This window comes from Mauremys mutica, chromosome 7 (assembly GCF_020497125.1).
Source record: "Mauremys mutica isolate MM-2020 ecotype Southern chromosome 7, ASM2049712v1, whole genome shotgun sequence".
Classification (NCBI taxonomy): domain Eukaryota; kingdom Metazoa; phylum Chordata; order Testudines; family Geoemydidae; genus Mauremys; species Mauremys mutica.
The window spans coordinates 53,063,223-53,080,147 of record NC_059078.1 but is presented as its reverse complement, the minus strand read 5'-3'; the positions used below and the strand labels follow the sequence as shown (position 1 = coordinate 53,080,147).

The window sequence follows — 16,925 nt, the reverse complement described above, 5'->3', positions numbered from 1 at the left end:
GAAGGGAAGATGGAGGGGCCTGGGAGACTCAAAGGGGAGAGCAGGGGATTCCAGGAGTGGGGAGGAGGAGAAGGGCACTAGAGCCAGTGGAGGGAAGAAGGGCTTGCTGGGGAATGTCTGGGTTCTGGCCCCATTGCCATGATGCCTGAGCACCCCCAGCACTTACCTTGTCAGCACGAAGGAGCTTACCATGCCAAGGGACAGTTCACTTCATGCTCAGCAATGGTGGGCATTGCCTTACTTTGAAACCTGGGCAGCAACGGAGGGACCTGGACCCACAGCGTGGCCTACCTGCCTGCCAATCTGGCAGTACTATTGCCTTGGTTTAGCTTTCTGGCTTTCCCACATCTGTTTGTGCACTGTGAGGCACAGGTGCCACCCGGGGAGCTAGAATGGGGGTACTGGGATCATAGAATCATAGAATATCAGGGTCAGACGGGACCTCAGGAGGTCATCTAGTCCAGCCCCCTGCTCAAAGCAGGACCAATCCCCAGGTAGATTTTTGCCACATATCCCTAAATGGCCCCCTCAAGGATTGAACTCATAACCCTGGGTTTAGTAGGCTAATGCTCAAACCACTGAGCTATCCCTTGCCCCCAAAATCTCACTGTGCAGGCTGCGCTGCAGTAATGGACAGGATCTTCCCCAGGTTAGATGGGGCAGAACAGTGCCATGGTGTGTGCCCCGGCTGAGGGCACTGCTCCATCTCTCAGGAGTGCCCCTTCTGCTTGCTCTGCAGCCTCGGGCCCTGGCTCATTCCTCCAGCCCAGGCACGCCTGGTCCCTGGAGCCTGCCCATGGCCTCTCACGGGGATGCTGCAGTGGGCAGAGCTGGGGCTGTCTCCAGTTCTGCAGATTTGCTATTGACATAGTGGGGTTGTGCCAGGGCTGTGTGATGGCAGCACCAGCCCTGCTTCTGGTGTAGCAGACTTGGACTGTGGTAGCCCAGCTAGGGAGTAGTGGAGAGGAGCATAGACTCACGTGAAATGGCAGGGTTGGGGAGACCAAAGGGACCAGAAGCTGACACTTCACTGGGACAGCGTCAGTGTCTCCCCCCCCGCACCCTCTGGGGCTGGCCATGTGCCATTTTGCGCTCCAAGGGTGCGGGTCCATAGCGAACCCTGATCCCATGGCTCCTTTCACGCAGATGACCTGGCTTTGAAAGCAAATATCCTGATTGACCCTGCGGAGCTGCAGGCTGTGACCATGGATGACCTGGATGAGGATGAGGAGTCTGCAACGTCCACAGCCCAGGTGGGCCCCGTGGGCCTATGCCTCCAGCAGCGGCTAGAGAAGCCACATGATGGGGAAGAGAGGGGACTTGGCCCTACTGCTCCAGTCCCTGCCGAGTGAGCCTGGTGGCTTCCGGTGTCCAGTGTTCAAGTGCAGCTGTCATCAGAGAAGTACCTGTAAAGGCATTTCTATCTCTGCACAGCTCTGCTCCCTGTGTGGCTGGAGCAGGGTGCTGCATCCTGTTGGTCCTGCACAGCCAACCCAGCTGTGGCAGGGAGGGAGGGAGCAAGCTGGAGTCTGTCATGTTAGCCCTGGGAAGCCAGGGAAGCTCTGGGCTGGCACAGTTGCGACCCTTGGAGATGGAGGGCTTGGAGTTAGTGGTCAGCCTAACAAATAGAGCTGCTTACATTTCTGACCTTCTATGTCTCAGCGCCCAGTTGCAGCACTGGCCATTGGTGGTGCCCTTGCCAGGCCCAGTTGGCTCAGCTCACCCACCCTGGGCCGTGCCAACCGCTTCCTCAGTACAGCCGCCGTCAGCCTGATGAACCCGCGGCGGTCCCTGGGCACCCTGGAGAAGATGAAAGCACGCACGCTGAGTGTGGAGCAGCGGACAGAGGATGACAGTGAGTAGTTCCCACTGCATGCTTGCCAAGGTGTCAGGTAGGGGTGGGGGAAGCTGGCAAAGGAAAAGGCCCAGCCAGTCACTGGGGAATGGATCAGCCCTGAGTCAGCTGAGAAAGAGTGGCAACAATTGCTCGCTGTCTGACTGAGGAGTTGTCGCTCAGCTGGTGAGCTCAGTGTGTGATGCTCAAAGCCTGGAGGTGCTGGGGGCTGGCAATATCCTGGGCATAGCCCTGCTTGCAGGAGCTGCTGGAGAGCCGGGGTGCGCCCATGCGCTGTCACGGCAGCGCTGGTCCCGGCACGGGCAGCCTGGGCTGGTGAAGTCTCTCCTGAAGCAGGTTATCAAAGCGCCTGCATTTTCTTTAAAAACTATCTGGTTGCCTACCCAAAGGCGAGGAGGCAAGCCCGGTGGCTGAGGATTCAGCCCTGGCTGCTGCAGTGCAGGGGCAGGCCAGGCGGTGGGGCTCAGGGCTCACATGGAGGCAGGTTAGAGCCCAGGTGGTGGGACCCAAATCTGTTGTCAGAGGCACTCAGCACTGCGGATTAATGGCACGTAACACAGACCTTGGGGCTGACTTCCCGGCCCTGCCAACCCTTGATGATCTTGACCTCGCTCTGATTTTGGCAGAAGCTGTTGGGTTTGGCTCATTTGCCTGGCAGTGCCTGGAATGCCCCAGTTGTGCCCAGCCCTTTCCCAGACCTTTCCCAGCACCGTTCTGCTCAATGTGTGTTTGCCAGGCACTTCCCTCCTTGGCCTGGGGAGGATAAGGGCTGTGCGTGGGGCCGGACTGCAATAGCACGTCAGACAGGAGCACTGCTCGCACTCTGAGAGCCAGCTTGGTCCCTTTGTGTGAGGCCCCCAGGCCTGTAGAGAGGGAACGAGGGCTGGGGTAAGGCATGGAGTGGGAGGGAGCTGTGCTGTGGACATGGTCCCTGAGAACACTGCACACTGGGGCGATGCATTGGCTGAGAGGAGTGCAGGCCTTGCACTGCCAGCGACGCTGCTGAGAACTCTCTTCTGTCTTGGGGCTGGGTTGCAGTAGAAGGCAGCCATGGAAATGAGGGTCTGTTACTGGGGAGACCCCCTGAGGAGCCGGAGCAGTCAATCACTGAGAACTCTCTTCTGGAGATCCTGGATGGAATAGTGATGATGTACAACCTTAGCGTCCACCAGCAGCTTGGTAAGGTGAGCAGGACCCATAGGGGAGAAGGTCACAGCCCTTGTCGTGCTGGTCCACACTCGGGCCGGCATCCGTGGGTCGTTTCAGTGAGCCAGCTCCCTTGTGCCCATCGAGCCACCAAAGAGGGAGGGCCACCTTGGCCAGTGTTCATGTCTGTCTGTCTGGCTGGCACAGCCCTGTTTCTTTTGTTGTTGTACTCATCCTGGGGTGATGGCTCTGGCACGAGGGGACCACGTGTCTCCAGTAGGGGCTGCAGATCCTGTCCCAAATTGCATTTGCTATGCTTCAGTGTCACTGGAGGTTGCAGCTGAGTCCCTGATCTTCAGCCCTCTTCTCCCCCCCATGTTAGGGGTAGGGCTGAATCCCTTTCCTGGAGAATGGGAACTGAGTAACAGCAGAGTGCTGGGGCCTAGAGCAGAGGGATGCTGGGCCAGATGGCTGTTCACCTGAGCAGCCCAGGGCACATTGGGATCTGGACGTCGGTGCTCAGCCCACCCAGTTCAATCCAGGACAGTGCAGGGCTCACTACTAGCATAGCATAGGGGGTTACAAGCTAGCATAGGTCTTGCATTTGGTCCTTTAGCCTTTGCTATGTTTGAGCAAGTGGCTGGGTTTGGTGAGGAGGAATTGCTCCTGTATCTGCAGTGAGAGCAAATCACTGCAGCGTCAGCCTTCTGACCCCCTGGCCTGCAGAGAGCAGCCCAGCCAAGGGACCGGAGTGCCACAATGCTGACTTATGAGGAGATGCTGAAGGAACTGGGATTATTTAGTCTGCAGAAGAGAAGAATGAGGTGGGATTTGATAGCTGCTTTGAACTACCTGAAAGGGGGTTCCAAAGAGGATGGATCTAGACTGCTCTCAGTGGTACCATATGACAACAAGGAGTAATGGTCTCAAGTTACAGTGGGAGAGGTTTAGGTTGGATATTAGGAAAAACTTTTTCACTAGGAAGGTGGTGAAGCACTGGGATGGGTTACCTAGGGAGTTGGTGGAATCTCCTTCCTTAGAGGTTTTTAAGGTCAGGCTTGACAAAGCCCTGACTGGGATGATTTAGTTGGGAATTGGTCCTGCTTTGAGCAGGGGGTTGGACTAGATGACTTCCTGAAGTCCCTTCCAACCCTGATATTCTATGATTCTGTGGATGGTTTGCTGCTCTCCAGGGTCAGGCTGCTGAGAGCAGCCCAGCCAGGGGACAGGAGCGCCACGATGCTGGCTGGGTTGCTGCTCTCCAGGGTTGGGCTGCTCTTGACCATTCTGGAAAAGCTCTGTGCTGGCATCACTGGTCCCCGCTTGCCTTTCAGATGGTGGGTGTGTCCGATGATGTGAACGAATACGCCCTGGCTCTGAAGGACACAGAGGAGAAGATTAGCCGATGTCCAAAGAAGGTAAGGAGTCCCTCCGGTAGCCCCCCCAACTTCCATCTTCGTAGCCTTTGCAGAGCCTTGTGGCAAAGGGCTCTGCCGGAGGATAGCTCAAGCCGGGGACTGCAAGGAGGCTGTCAGGGAGGAGGGGCATGTGCACTGTGTGGTCCAGTTGCTGCTTCTCTAGAGTGCAGGCCCCAGCAGCAGGCCAGGAGGAACAAAAGCACAGGTTTTGCTCTCCATTTACCTCGGGGGCTCGCAGGCTGAGGGGCCTGCCTCATGGGACAGGTGTGCCAGACTGGTCTGTTATGGGGTGTAGAGTTTCTGTCCCCAAGAGTATTGAATAAAATAACCCTCCAAACCCAGCCCATGGCATAGATGCCTCTCCCCCCCCACCCCCCGGCCCCCGCCCCTTTTGGGTCTGGGTACCACCGCATGCAGCACTGGGGCTTAGTGGAAGGACACCTGGCTGGTGGTGCCACCAAGAAACCAGACAGGAAATGCCCAGAATAGTTTCTGGCTCAGAGCTCCTGTGGGTGGAGGGTAACTCCATCTGACCAGTCCTACCAAAGGCCACCTCTTAGAGCAGGTGATTTGAAAGCACTTGGACACCTAGGGGCTAATACCTGGCCAAGGTTCCTGGTCCTGGGGTTCTTGCTGGTCAGGGCAGCGATGGATCCCACCTGGGCGTTGCTCTGCTTCTGGCTTCCACTCCCCCAGCCTTCACATGGATGCCTCTTGGCTGGGCAAGACTGGACTCTGGCCCCTCTGTCCTCCCTTGCGAACCATAGAAGGGGGGACCTCTTTTGTCCTGTCCATTCTGCTCTGCACCATGCCTGTCCGGGCAGGGAGGGGCTCCTCACACCCGCTATGCTTCTTTCAGAGGAGGGACATCTACGAGGAGCTGGTGAAAAGCCAGAAGGTTTTCTCAGAGAAACTCAACCACTTGAGTCGCCGGCTAGCCTGGATCAACGTCACCATCTACTCCAAGGTGAGAGAAGCGTGTGGTGGGAGCAGCCAGGGGGAGGGTGGGCAGCGGTTCAGCCTGACCCCTGTGAAATTCTGAGCTGTGGGGCTTGTTGTATAGATTTTGATGGACTAGATGGGCCCAGAGAGTCCCAGGGGTAAACGTGACCCTGCCAGTGTTCCTGTTTAAAACTCTTTAATGTTGATTCGGGGCGGGGTGAGCAGAGACCTTGGCCTGCTAGTACCATGGCAAATGCACCATTACAAACCAGTCAGCATTTCAGTAAAGATCTAGAAAAAAAAGAAGGAAACCCAGTTAACTTCACATTTCCAGTATTTTAAGTGGGGCTTTCATTGTAACAATATTTCTTCTCCTACCCCCACTCCCTCCCTTTGAGCTGTAGAGCCTTTGGCAGGAACACTCCCTCACCCCCCATATCTGAGCCTTAGGTGGAAGTAAAGATGGTACTAGCTATTCTCTTTGGGGAAAAGAGAAACCGTGAGTTGGAATGGGCTGGAGCTGCCACTGCTGTTAAAGTTCAGTCCCCTTTCCTACAAAACAGAGCGAGACAAGCCCATGAAAAGGGGAAAAAACCACAAAGAGAAAATGCAGCTTCTGTCTCTGGGGCTGGCTCTGACTTGCACCCACACGGGCTCAGCATGTGGTCTGATCAGCCCCTTCCGCACTTGGCAACTTGTCCCTATGCAGGTCTGTTCAGGGAATTGCTTTTAGCTGTGTTTTTGGTTACAGGCTTACAGCAGTGTTGCAGAGCATATGGTCCTTAGAAGGAAAAAGAGGGCTAGGAAAACGTAAAGCAGCGGGGAGGAGGGGAAGAGAGGCGTGTGATAGCAGGCACCAATATCTTCATCCCAGGGGGTGATTGGGGTTTAGCTGGAGCTGGTGGAGGCAACGATGTGTTTTGGCTCCCTTTCTCTGACCCAGTCTGGTCAGAACATTTTTCAGAATTAGGACAGTAAAGGCCCAGTGGTGGCTCCTGGAGGCCCTGGAGATTGAGGGTGACGGCTCACTGCTTTTGGGCAGCTCGTCTCCCAGCTAGCATTTGTTGTTCAGCAGCTTTTTCATTTGTCCCCAGAAGTCTTTTTTAAGGAACCTCCAAAAAAAGTAATGGGCAAAATAGCTCCTCCCCACATTATTTCCTTTACCATTGGGCCTAATTCTCGACACTGGTTTTGGGTTACTAATTTATGGTCCCATTCCTCTTTTGTTTGCCAGGCATGATCCTAACCCAGTCCTTGAGTTAAGCCTTTTTGCTTGAACAAACCCAGTCCTTTTGTCTCCCTTTTGGACGTTTTCCCATTAACATTTATTGTTATAGTTATTGTTTAGGCAGCTGTTGATCCACTGTGTCATGGTGTACATGTAAAAGGTCTAGTCAGGTGCCTGCTGAACCCGCTTATGGCTGATCAGCCCAATTTAAGGGTGACCCAGCTTGCTAGAAGTTTTAAAGATGGATCCAGGTGTTGTTTTGAGTTGGAGTTCAAGATGACAGCACTCTGCTTTCTTCTTTCACTCTTAGCTTCCATCCTCTGGTTCAAAGCCCCTTTGGGTTGAGCTGCCCCTGGCTATCCACATGGCATGGTGCTGGGGCTCTCCACTCAGTCCTCAGCCTCTTATCCTTTGGGCCCACAGCAACAGTCACTTTGGTATATTGCCTAGAACTTTTTCTGGCCTGCCTGGGGTGGAAGCTGAGTCTTTCGTGGCTGTGTTCTTCCCGGCAGGAGAAGATGCAGGACATATACTGGCTGCTGCGAGTGTGCATCCGCACCATTGAGCACGGGGACAGGACGGGCTCGCTCTTCGCCTTCATGCCGGAGTTCTACCTCAGTGTGGCCATGAACAGCTACAGCACGCTGAAGAACTACTTCAGCCCTGTCCATTGCATGGAGGAGCTCCCCGGTGAGGAGGGGGCTCGCACTGCCATCACTGCTGACTTATGCTGGGCTGGGCTTGGTGCTGGGCAGGACAAAGCTGCGCCTTGGCTGCGAGCTCCCAGGAGATGGCGGGGCTGCTTCCCCTGCCATGTGCTCATCTCTGCACCAAGTGCTGGCCATTTCCTTGGGGGAGGGGCGGCACAGCTTGTTGAGTTAGACTGGGGTTCCAAAGGGGCCCGTTGGGATTTCCTGGGCTTGGTCACCTGCTTGCTCTCAGTCTGTGGCATGTGGGGACTTGCAGGCAGCCAGGAGACCAGGCCGTCTTTGGCCATTGTGTTGTCTTTATTGTATGCTGCCCCTGCTTCTGCAGTATGTTGTGGAGTTTGCCCTGTGGGTGTCTAGCTTGCCACAGTGGTGGCTGGCAGGGGGGATGGAGACTTTGGCAGATGACTTTTGGCATGGGGGGTGATGGAAGTAGGTGGGTTTGGGGCACAGAAGGGATGTCTGCCCTCTTTGCTCCCTGCCAAGGATGGGGGTGATGAGCTGGGGTGTTTCTGTTAAAACCATCAGCAGTGAAATGGCGAACAGCGAAGCTGTCAACACTGGGTTTCAGAGCCAACACCTAAGGTGTGGAATAGGCAGTTCCCGCTCCCTTCCTAGCCACCAGGCCTTTGCTATCTAAGCAATCTTCTGCTCCAGTGGAGCTGAGAGTCTGTGGCCAATTCTGCAGCTGGAGTCGCTGCGGAGCTGGGGCCCTGCATGATTTGTGGCTCCTTCCTGCCCTGCTCCCCATCCTGAGATCCCCTTCAGGTTTAGGCCCTTCCCCAGCTCTGCCCTCCCCTCTGCTTCTGTGGGGTTAGCCCCATGCCTGGCTGGCTGGCGGATTGGGCAGGGCTGGCAGTCAAGGTATAGGGAGCAGATCTGAAGGCCCAATGCAAGCCAAGACCCAAGCAGTCACTGAGAGATGGGTCAGCTCCCCCTGCGTCCCTGCCCCGTGTGATCCTCTGCAGTGTCTAGATTTCCTTGCTGGGCTACTTTTGGCTCTTTGTGTAGCCAATGGCAATGCAAGCCTCCCTGCTGAGTCCTTTGGGTCTGCGAGCCAGGCTGGCCAAGCCGGCTCCAGCGCCCGCCTGGTTCTGTGCCATGTGCTCCTGTGTCAGGGAGGAGGCCGTTTAGTGTGTTATTCTGGCGGGTTTGAGTGAAAATCTGCTTGCTCTTTGAGGAGGGAAGGAGGACAGGCAGGTGGGTGATACACTACTTCTCTCGCAGTGAGAGGCAGCATGGGGCTGACGTGGGCATCCCCCCAGGATGAGGGCTGTGCTGACTTGGGAGCGAGAAGGTCTGAGGGGCGACTCTGGCCTGGGCTCTGTCCGCGTGTGCAGTGCCTGGCCTGGCTGGCCCACTGCTGCCAAAATGCTACTCCAAATCGGCCATGTGTGTGCAGCTGATTGAAGGGATTCGCAGACCTGCTGGCTGCTCTTGTCCAGCCCAGCCTGGTGTGCCATGGAGCCAGAGCCCTGCTCCTGAAGGGTTCAAACCCTGCGGCAGAGAATGGCAGTGTCCAGCATCCCCAGTGGGGGCCCACCCTGGCAGTGTTTTCTAGCACTTTGTAGCACAATGTTACGTTGCTCCTAACTGTATCCCATGAGCACATGGGCCACTCAGGGCCACACTGCTGAGCCAGCTGCAGGAGCCATACCCTTTGTGTTCCCAGCTCAAAGGGGCAGTTGGGCTCAGGTGTGCTATCCTGAGCATCCCAGAGCTGCTGTGCTGGGGCTTCCCTGCTGTGCTGGGGCTTCCCAATGTCCAGCACCCATTGTCCCCATATGTGCAGCTAAGACTTGGAACTGTTGGTTATTTGCATGGCTGGCCTTTTGCTGGATTCTCCAGGCACCTGGCAGCCGCTACATCCGGGGAGGCTGACTCAAAACGGCCCCCTCAGAGCGATGATGTCAGGCTCTCTGCAGACTCAGGCAGAGACACCCGTTCAGTTACTGTTCCCATGGTTATCGCTGCCCCACATGGGGGAGACCTAGTTATATTACATAGGAACCGACTCTGCCGCCCAGCTCTGCAGCAGGGGTGGTTCCCGTGGCTGCCTGAGGGCGAGGGACTGTGCCCTTCTCCACCTGCTCAATCCCTTTCCTTGCAGGCTATGAAGAGACTCTGACACGTCTTGCTGCCATCCTGGCCAAGCACTTTGCTGACTCCAGGATCGTCGGCACTGGTGAGGCTGCTCTCTTGGGGTGACTGGTGACTGCTCTGCCTGTTGGGGGTGAGGGCCAGGCAATGACCAGCCCCCATCTTGCTGCCACACCCTGCCCCGGAGCAGCAAGGGGCTGCTGGAGTGCAGCAAAGGCGGCAGGCTGGCTGTGTCAGGGCTGCTGGGCACCCTGGGGTGGCTTTTCTAGCAATTGCTGAGGTTATTGCATTAGTGGGGGAAGGAAAGGGGAGCAGAGAGTCCTAGCTACTGGCATGGGATGGGTTCTCCTGCGCGTGCTCCTCTGCCGATGGCAAACCCTGGGCAGCTGCCTGGAGGGCTCAGCACCTGCCTGGAGTCTTGGCTGGGCACAGATTGGCCATTTCTCAGAAAAGTCTTGCATTTCTCAGCTGCGTGGGGTAGGGGAATTCATGACCTCCCCGTTGTACAAGTGATGGGCAGAGATGAGCAGGGACTAGGCAGTTCCCCTGTGACTGGAGAAGGCCTGAGGTGGCTCTAAGCCTGGCCCCTGGCCTGGCAGGGCCTGGGAGGCTGCAGGATGGAGCGATCCTGCAGGAGGGGACCTGTTGCCTGTGTTACTAGGGCCCTAGCTAGCCCCTGGATTGTATCCTTTAAAATGCCACTTGTCCCTCCTGCCGGGGACCAGTACCTTCCTTCCCTGGCTCCCTGCACGGCTCAGCCATGGGCCTGGCCCTACTGCATCAGCCTAGCCCCTCTCGTCTGCCCCCAGACATCCGGGACTCACTGATGCAGGCGCTGGCCAGCTACGTCTGCTACCCACACTCGCTGCGGGCCGTGGAGAGGATCCCAGAGGAGCAGTAAGTCCCGACCCGCACCCTGAACTGCCATGGGGAACTGGGGTAAAGGAGCTGGGAGTGGAAGAGTGGGTGTCAGGACAATGGAGCTGAGAGGTCCCTGGGTTGGAGCAGGCTGGGCTAAGGGCAGTAGCAGTGATTATGGCTGCTGGGGTAGATCAGCTGCAGACTAGCCGGGGACGGGAAGATGTAGCTTAATTTTAACCCCTCCCCCGGGTGTGCCGCAGGTGCCGGCCCTGCCCCTCCCCCGGGTGTGCCACAGGTGCTGGCCCTACAGACATTGGTGCTCTGCCATTCTCCCTTCCCTGCCCCCTAGGAGCCCCAGATGTGCCACCCTGCCCCTCCCTATGTTCCTGGCTGCCAACATATCCCTTCCATCTGGCAGGCGAATATCCATGATGAGGAACCTGCTGGCTCCTTATGAGCAGCGGCCGTGGGCGCAGACCAACTGGATCCTTGTTCGGCTGTGGCGGGTAAGGTCCCACTACCTGTCTCTGCCAGCAGCCTAGGCCCATGCCTCTGGGGCCATCACTCAGCTGCAGACTAGAGGTCTCAGCCCTCTCTCTGGCAGGCTGGGCAGCACCTGCGGTGTCCCCTTCAGCCTGCCTGGCACAGCTTAGCGCTCTGCCGTGGTGGCCTGGGGAGCCCTGCCCTAACCCTTCCCTTGTCTCCCTCCCCGCAGGGCTGTGGGTTTGGATACAGGTACACGCGGCTCCCGCACCTGCTGAAAACCAAGCCCGAGGATGCCAATCTCCCCAGCCTGCAGAGTGAGTGGGGTGGGGGCAGGGTCTGGCACTGGAGCGCTCATGACATTCGGGAGGAGGCTGGGATCTGGTGCCAGGACAATCGTGGCTGTGGAGGGGGAGTGGGGTCTGGCGCTCGGCACTCGCGGCATTGGTGGGGGAAGGGTGGGGTCTGGTGCGAGGCGCTTGCGGCATTGGGGGCGGTGGTGGGGGCAGGGTCTGGTGCTGGGGCACTTGTGGCCTGTGGGGGGGAAGAGTGGGGTCTGGCGCCAGGGCGTTTATGATATTGAGGACAATATTGGGGGGTGGGAGGTGGTATTGGGGCGCTCGCAGCCAGGGAGGGAGAGTGGGGTCTGGTGCCAAGACGCTTGCAGCATTGGGGGTGCTAAGGGGCGGGGCGGGGTCTGGCGCCAGGATCTAGTGGGGCCCTGCTGGTGGGGAACCAGGGATGTGTCCAGCAGGCCCAGCTGGAGGTGCTGGGAACAGCCCCAGCAGTGTGCAAATGCTGAGCCAGGGGCTCTTCAGCAGGTGATGGAGGAGGTGTGAGCAGAGGCTTCTTGGGGCGCCAGGGAACATACGATGGCAGAAGCCTGAGGGGGGCCTGTTCCCTTCTCCATACCCCACTGCTCTGGTGCCCTTGTTCCATCACACTCCTGTGCTGTTGTGGCCTGAGGCCTTGCTTGTGGACAGCAGCGGGGGCCAGGGCAGCTGGCCGCAGCCGGCTTTGCTGCAGCAGTGACTGGAGCAGTGTCCCCCTGGCTCCAGCCAACGAGGAGTTGGAAGGGCCAGTCTTGGTCTGTTCGCTGGGGGAATAGGTGATCTGGGGAGCTAGCAAGTTCTGTGAGCAGGCCATGCTGTTCCCAAGCGCCCCGGCTCCACCCAAGCTCTGGGCAAACCAGCTGCACTAGTGGCAGTGGAGGCCACAGAAAAGCAAATGAATCCAAATGTCACACTGCCACCCAGGCGCCTGGCATGCCCATGCGGGGCACCGGTTAATAGAGGAGTGATGGTGGCATTCTCCTTTCTGTGTCCTCCCTTTGTCTGTTCCCTATGCTGCTCAGCCCCTGGAGTTCTGCTCCCTACATGGAGCTGTGTGAGGGCCACTGGGCCTTGGGGGCATTGTGTGTGTACGTGCACGCAAGCCGCTGGATCTTGGAGAGTGTGTGTGCAGCTGGGCTCGGTGGGAGGGTATGCACAAAGAAGCCACTGGGCCTCGGGGGGGTGTGTGTGTGCGTGCAGCTGGGCTCTGGGGGGGTGTGTGTGCACATACAAGCTGCTGGGCCTCGGGGTGGGGGTGCGCGCGTGCGTGCACAAGCTGCTGGGCCTCGCTCTCATTGGGTGGAGAGCTCTGGTGATGCCAGGTCAACAACTGGCGAGCCGCTCTGGGCGTGGGCATAGGGCCCTGCAGCCATAGGTGCTGCACTGCGCCCTGCCCCCTCTGTAATGCCGCTCTCTTGTCTCTCTCTCTCTTGGGGGCTCAGGAGATCTGTCTGTTGCTAGCCTCCAGCGTAAGTTTGCTGTTTGCTCGGCCCTGTCTTGTGTGGTCGTGTAGTAGCTCTTAGTTCCCTGGTGGTGCTTCCCCTCCAGGTGTGCCTCTGGCCCTCCCCCCTCCCACTCCAGTCCTGGTGGGAGCCCTGGTGGGGGAGGGGCTCCTTGGCCTGCATCTCTGCTCTGTACCAGGGAGATGGGGCAGCTCATGCCAGTGCCCTGCTGCAGCTGTGCAGAGGGGGGCCACTCACCTAGGACTGCCATCACCATGGTGGTGGCTTCCTGCTCATGGAGAAGGGTGGCTGCCTCCTGCCTGAGAGATGGGGGAGTTGCTGTAACTGGGGGGTGGACAGAGCTGGCAGATCCAGGGTATGAGCTGCACCAGCCTCTGCCTTGGCCTGCGGGCTAGAGAGTGCCATGGGAACATCCCCATGTCCTGTGCTGGCAGCTGTGTGGCACGCTTGCTGCACCCCCAGGGGCAGCGGTGGTGTGGCTCTGCTCCTGGGTGCCCCTGCATCTGATTGGGAAAGGTCTGAGCAAGCAGAGGAATGGGCCTGGCTCCTGGCACTGCTGGTCTGTGCAGCCCCTGAACCAATAATGAATGCTGCTCTAATTGCAAGGGAGCACCTTCTGCAGAGGTGCCCTTGGGTCCTACCCCTGCCTGGGTGGGGCAGGAGGACAAGGGGCTAATTCCAATGCAGTGCCCATTGCGTGGGCTGTGTCTCAGGGGTGGCTTGAGGGAAGTGCTGCTCCCCCACCCCAGAGCACCAGGTCCAACTGCCAGAGGCGCCCCCAAGCAGCTTGAGTCTCCTGCTGCATTGGGAGTCCAAGCAGGCTGTCCACGCTGGCACAGCCCTTGCTCCCTTCTGGCCTGGTGGCCCTGGAATGCAGGCCCACCTCCCTTAGACCTGGGCACTTTGGCCCTTGCTAGAGGCAGGAGGGAGTGTTCAGAGGAGCAGCGCGCTGCCAGGCCAGGCACCCCTCCCTCCCTCAGGAGGGCAGGACAGAGTGCCCTGGTCTGCAGCATGCGGGCTCCCTGCTGCAAGGGGGAGGGCAAGGGCCAGGAAGCTTCAGGCCCTGCTGCTCATTGTCTGGGCCAGTCCCAGGGCCGCTGTTGGTGCCAGTCGGTCCCTCCTGGGAGCAGGGCTCTGGCTGCTGAGACCAGGGTGGCTCCGCTCCTGAGGTCCCTTCCAACCCTGAGATTCTATGACATGCAGGGGCCCTGCACTGTACGGGGCTGCTGCTATCTGCTTTCCCCGCCGGGGCTCCCCACATGCAGGAACGTGACAGCCCCTCTGCTCCAGCAGGCATGGCTCAGTGCTGGGCCCTGCGGCTGTGGTAGTGATTAGGAGCTGCGATGCAGTGTCCATTGCCCTCCCTTCCCCTTCCCTGTTTGGTAGTGCCTAAGCCCAAGCCCCGTCTTTGCCAGGGAGGGACACTGGCTGAGCCTCATTGGGCCCCAGTGTGTTTGTGCTGGGGGCTGCCACCATCGAGAGGGCTGAGCCGGGAAGCAATGGTGGGAGTGCTGAGAAACGGCCTTAGGTTCTCTGCAACAGCCTGCCTGGGCCACGGGAGTGCAGCCCTGGGGGAGGGCTCCTCCCCATTTTAGGGAGGGAGCACCTTCCTCACTGGCCTTCTGAGTGCAGCCGGGCAGGCCAGGGCCTAGGTGAGGGGGCGGGTGTCTGGGAGCGGGGCAGCGATTGCGATGCTGGCATCAGGAGAGGTTACTGCTGAGCTAGTCTGTGGCTTTCTGGAGCCGAGCACGAGGCTTGGTTAGTGCTCGGCTGCAGGGCTGCTGTTCCCCTGGGAGGAAGGGAGGGAGCAAGAGCCATGACCGTACACAGCTGTGGCCCAGCTTAAGCAGGGCAGTGCTGGCAGCCCACAGACAAGCTCTGCTCAGAATAGTCTGTGGACCTAGCCTTGCAGGGCACCTGCCATCTCTACTCACTGTCCAGCAGCTGGGCACGAGGGGCTGTCTGCTTCATGCTCAGTCTTCCGCCTGGCCTTAAAGTGCTGCATGGCACCAGACCTGTGCCTATCCCAGCTGCCCGCCTCCCTGAGCTGGGCATCCCAGGCTGCCCCCTGCCCTAGTGCTGGGTCTGCCCTTGACGCTTCTGCCCTTTGGTCCTAGAGCCATGCCCCTCCACCCTTCTGCAGCAGCACATGGCCGATCTGCTGCGCAGTGACTGCGACATGGCACCTAGCTTCCTCAACAGCGTCCTCAACCAGCTCAACTGGGCCTTCTCGGAGTTCATTGGCATGATCCAGGAGGTGAGTGCCGGGGCTTGGCTGGACAGCACCTAGCGGGGACCCCAGCAGGCTATGCAGGGGTGGGGTTCTGGGAGCCAGGCCAGGGCAGCCTGCCTGAGGAGTCCAGCAGCACAGCCCTAACGGGTGCATGAGCGGGTGGAGGCCTCTGTTCCTTGCAAGGCCCTATACTAAGCTGTGCCCTGTGCCTGGGCAGATCCAGCAGGCAGCAGAGCGCCTGGAGAGGAACTTTGTGGACAGCCGCCAGCTGAAGGTGTGCGCAACATGCTTCGACTTGTCGGTGAGCCTGCTCAGGGTGCTGGAAATGACTGTCACGCTGGCCCCGGAGATTTTCCTCGACTGGAGCCGCCCCTCCTCGGAGCTGCTGCTCAGGAGACTGGCCCAGGTACATCCCCATGCTGGGAGCCGGTGGAGTAGGCGAGAGCACCCCCTGCTGGGGGCAGGATGGCATGAATAAAGAGCCCCCTTCCCGGGTGTCTTTGTTAAAACTACCAACCCAGGGGATCCAGCATCAGTTTCTCAGGCTGATGTACCTGCGGGCAGCTATTGTGGGAGAAATCTGGCTGACTCTAGGTGCTGCCAAGCCCTCCTATTTGATTAAGCTTTTCCAGCAGGCACCTCATCAGCCCCCTACCCCACAGAAACCCGTCCCACGCAGAACTACCTGCAACCCCATGAGGGAAAAGAGATGCATGCTCCGGACTGCACACTGAGGAACTCCCCATGCCAGTGGCTTTCACATGGCAGCTGCTCAGATCATGCGGAAATGGCAGTTGTACAAAGCCCTGAGAGAGAGGAGATGCATTCATCTGCTTGATGTGAACTCAAGGGAAGCAGGGGAGGGGATAGCTGGCCTTACTTGGAACCTGAAATCAAGTTAGGGTGGTATTCCAGACCTGGACACACACTCTTGCTGTGCCAATGCCCTTCAATCCTAATAGACAGCCCTCTGCTGTTCCAGTCCCTAGCTTCCACCCCTTCTCAGCTCTGCTAGTGCCCCCAGCGACTGACCTGCAGCCCCCTGTTGTTGCTGTCCTGGGATTTCCTCCTCCCCAGTTCTGCCCTTGCTCCTTAATCATGACCCACTACTATTCCCACCCTGGCACCTCCATTGCCAACCACAGCCCTGTGGCTAAAAGTAGTATAACTAAAATCAGTTTAGCAACTTCCCTTCTGCAGTCCGCATCCACATGTAGCCTTGAACTGACATAATGCTTGGTTTTACAAGTCCCCTTTGGTGTGCAGAGCAGCTGCACTAGCAGCTTATTGAAATGAGGAGTAAAAGGTGACTTGACCCCAGGCCTAGTCCCTCTGCAGGGAGAATGTGGCTGTGAGCAGGGGGCTCAGACATCAGCAGCTAAAGGCAGAACACGAGCCAGGACAGGGAGCTGAATTTGGCAAAGATCAAACGAAGCATCACCCCAGCTGTCTGAGTGAAGCCCTAGTCCCTCGGAGCAGATTGCCTGGGCCGGGGGGGATTCTCCGTCCTGGGAATCTGTAAATCGAGACTGGACGTCTCTTTCCCAGAGCTCTGCTCTGGCCAGCCACCAGTCATTGGCTGGAATTGCGAGGTGATGTTCCCTGGCCTGTGCTAGGCCCAAGGCTGCACTAGGTCCTAAGGCTCTCTTCTGTGTCTCCACTCTCAGAGAGGTTGCTTTGGGCAAGGCCATGTCATCTGGCCAGGGCTCCAGGCAGGGGACGCTGTGCCAGGAGTGACTAGGTACAAGCCCTCTGGGGCCCACATTGGCCAGCTGAGCTGGCAGCACAGCTTCGAGCCTAGCCACCCGCCGGAGCGCAGTGGCATGCCGCTCGCTTTCTGTATGCTCAGGGTTATAATGGGGGGCTGCAGGAGGGGTGCAGTACAGGAGAGGGGAGCACCACCAGCAGCTTTCCCCGGCATGCTGTTGTGTGCCAGGCCTGTGTCTCAGGATAGACCACAAGAGGGTGTGATGGCAGGGTCAGACGGTGTGTTGCGACTGTGGGGCCTCGCTGCCTTGAGAGGGGACATGGCCAGTGAAGGGGGTTATACAGATGCAGGTAGGGCAGAGTGGGGGGGGGAGAGGGAGAGTGGGCTTGTCTGCTCCCATGGCTTTCCCTGCTGCAGACAGAGAGCACTGGGTGCCCAGGTGGTGCTGG

The 16,925-nt window shown here is 58.5% G+C and overlaps 1 protein-coding gene across 1 annotated transcript in view; it reads left to right on the top strand.

Annotated features, from left to right (window-relative positions):
* Positions 1-16,925, top strand: part of RNF123 (ring finger protein 123) — a 161,958-nt gene that overhangs the window by 82,489 nt on the left and 62,544 nt on the right. The window contains exons 22-33 of the mRNA XM_045024068.1: positions 1,147-1,253; positions 1,663-1,855; positions 2,894-3,039; positions 4,336-4,419; positions 5,279-5,386; positions 7,102-7,279; positions 9,407-9,481; positions 10,206-10,293; positions 10,676-10,763; positions 10,973-11,057; positions 14,653-14,792; positions 14,986-15,174. Of these exons, the coding sequence (XP_044880003.1) occupies positions 1,147-1,253; positions 1,663-1,855; positions 2,894-3,039; positions 4,336-4,419; positions 5,279-5,386; positions 7,102-7,279; positions 9,407-9,481; positions 10,206-10,293; positions 10,676-10,763; positions 10,973-11,057; positions 14,653-14,792; positions 14,986-15,174 (1,481 nt within the window). The remainder of the gene's footprint in view (positions 1-1,146; positions 1,254-1,662; positions 1,856-2,893; positions 3,040-4,335; positions 4,420-5,278; positions 5,387-7,101; positions 7,280-9,406; positions 9,482-10,205; positions 10,294-10,675; positions 10,764-10,972; positions 11,058-14,652; positions 14,793-14,985; positions 15,175-16,925) is intronic.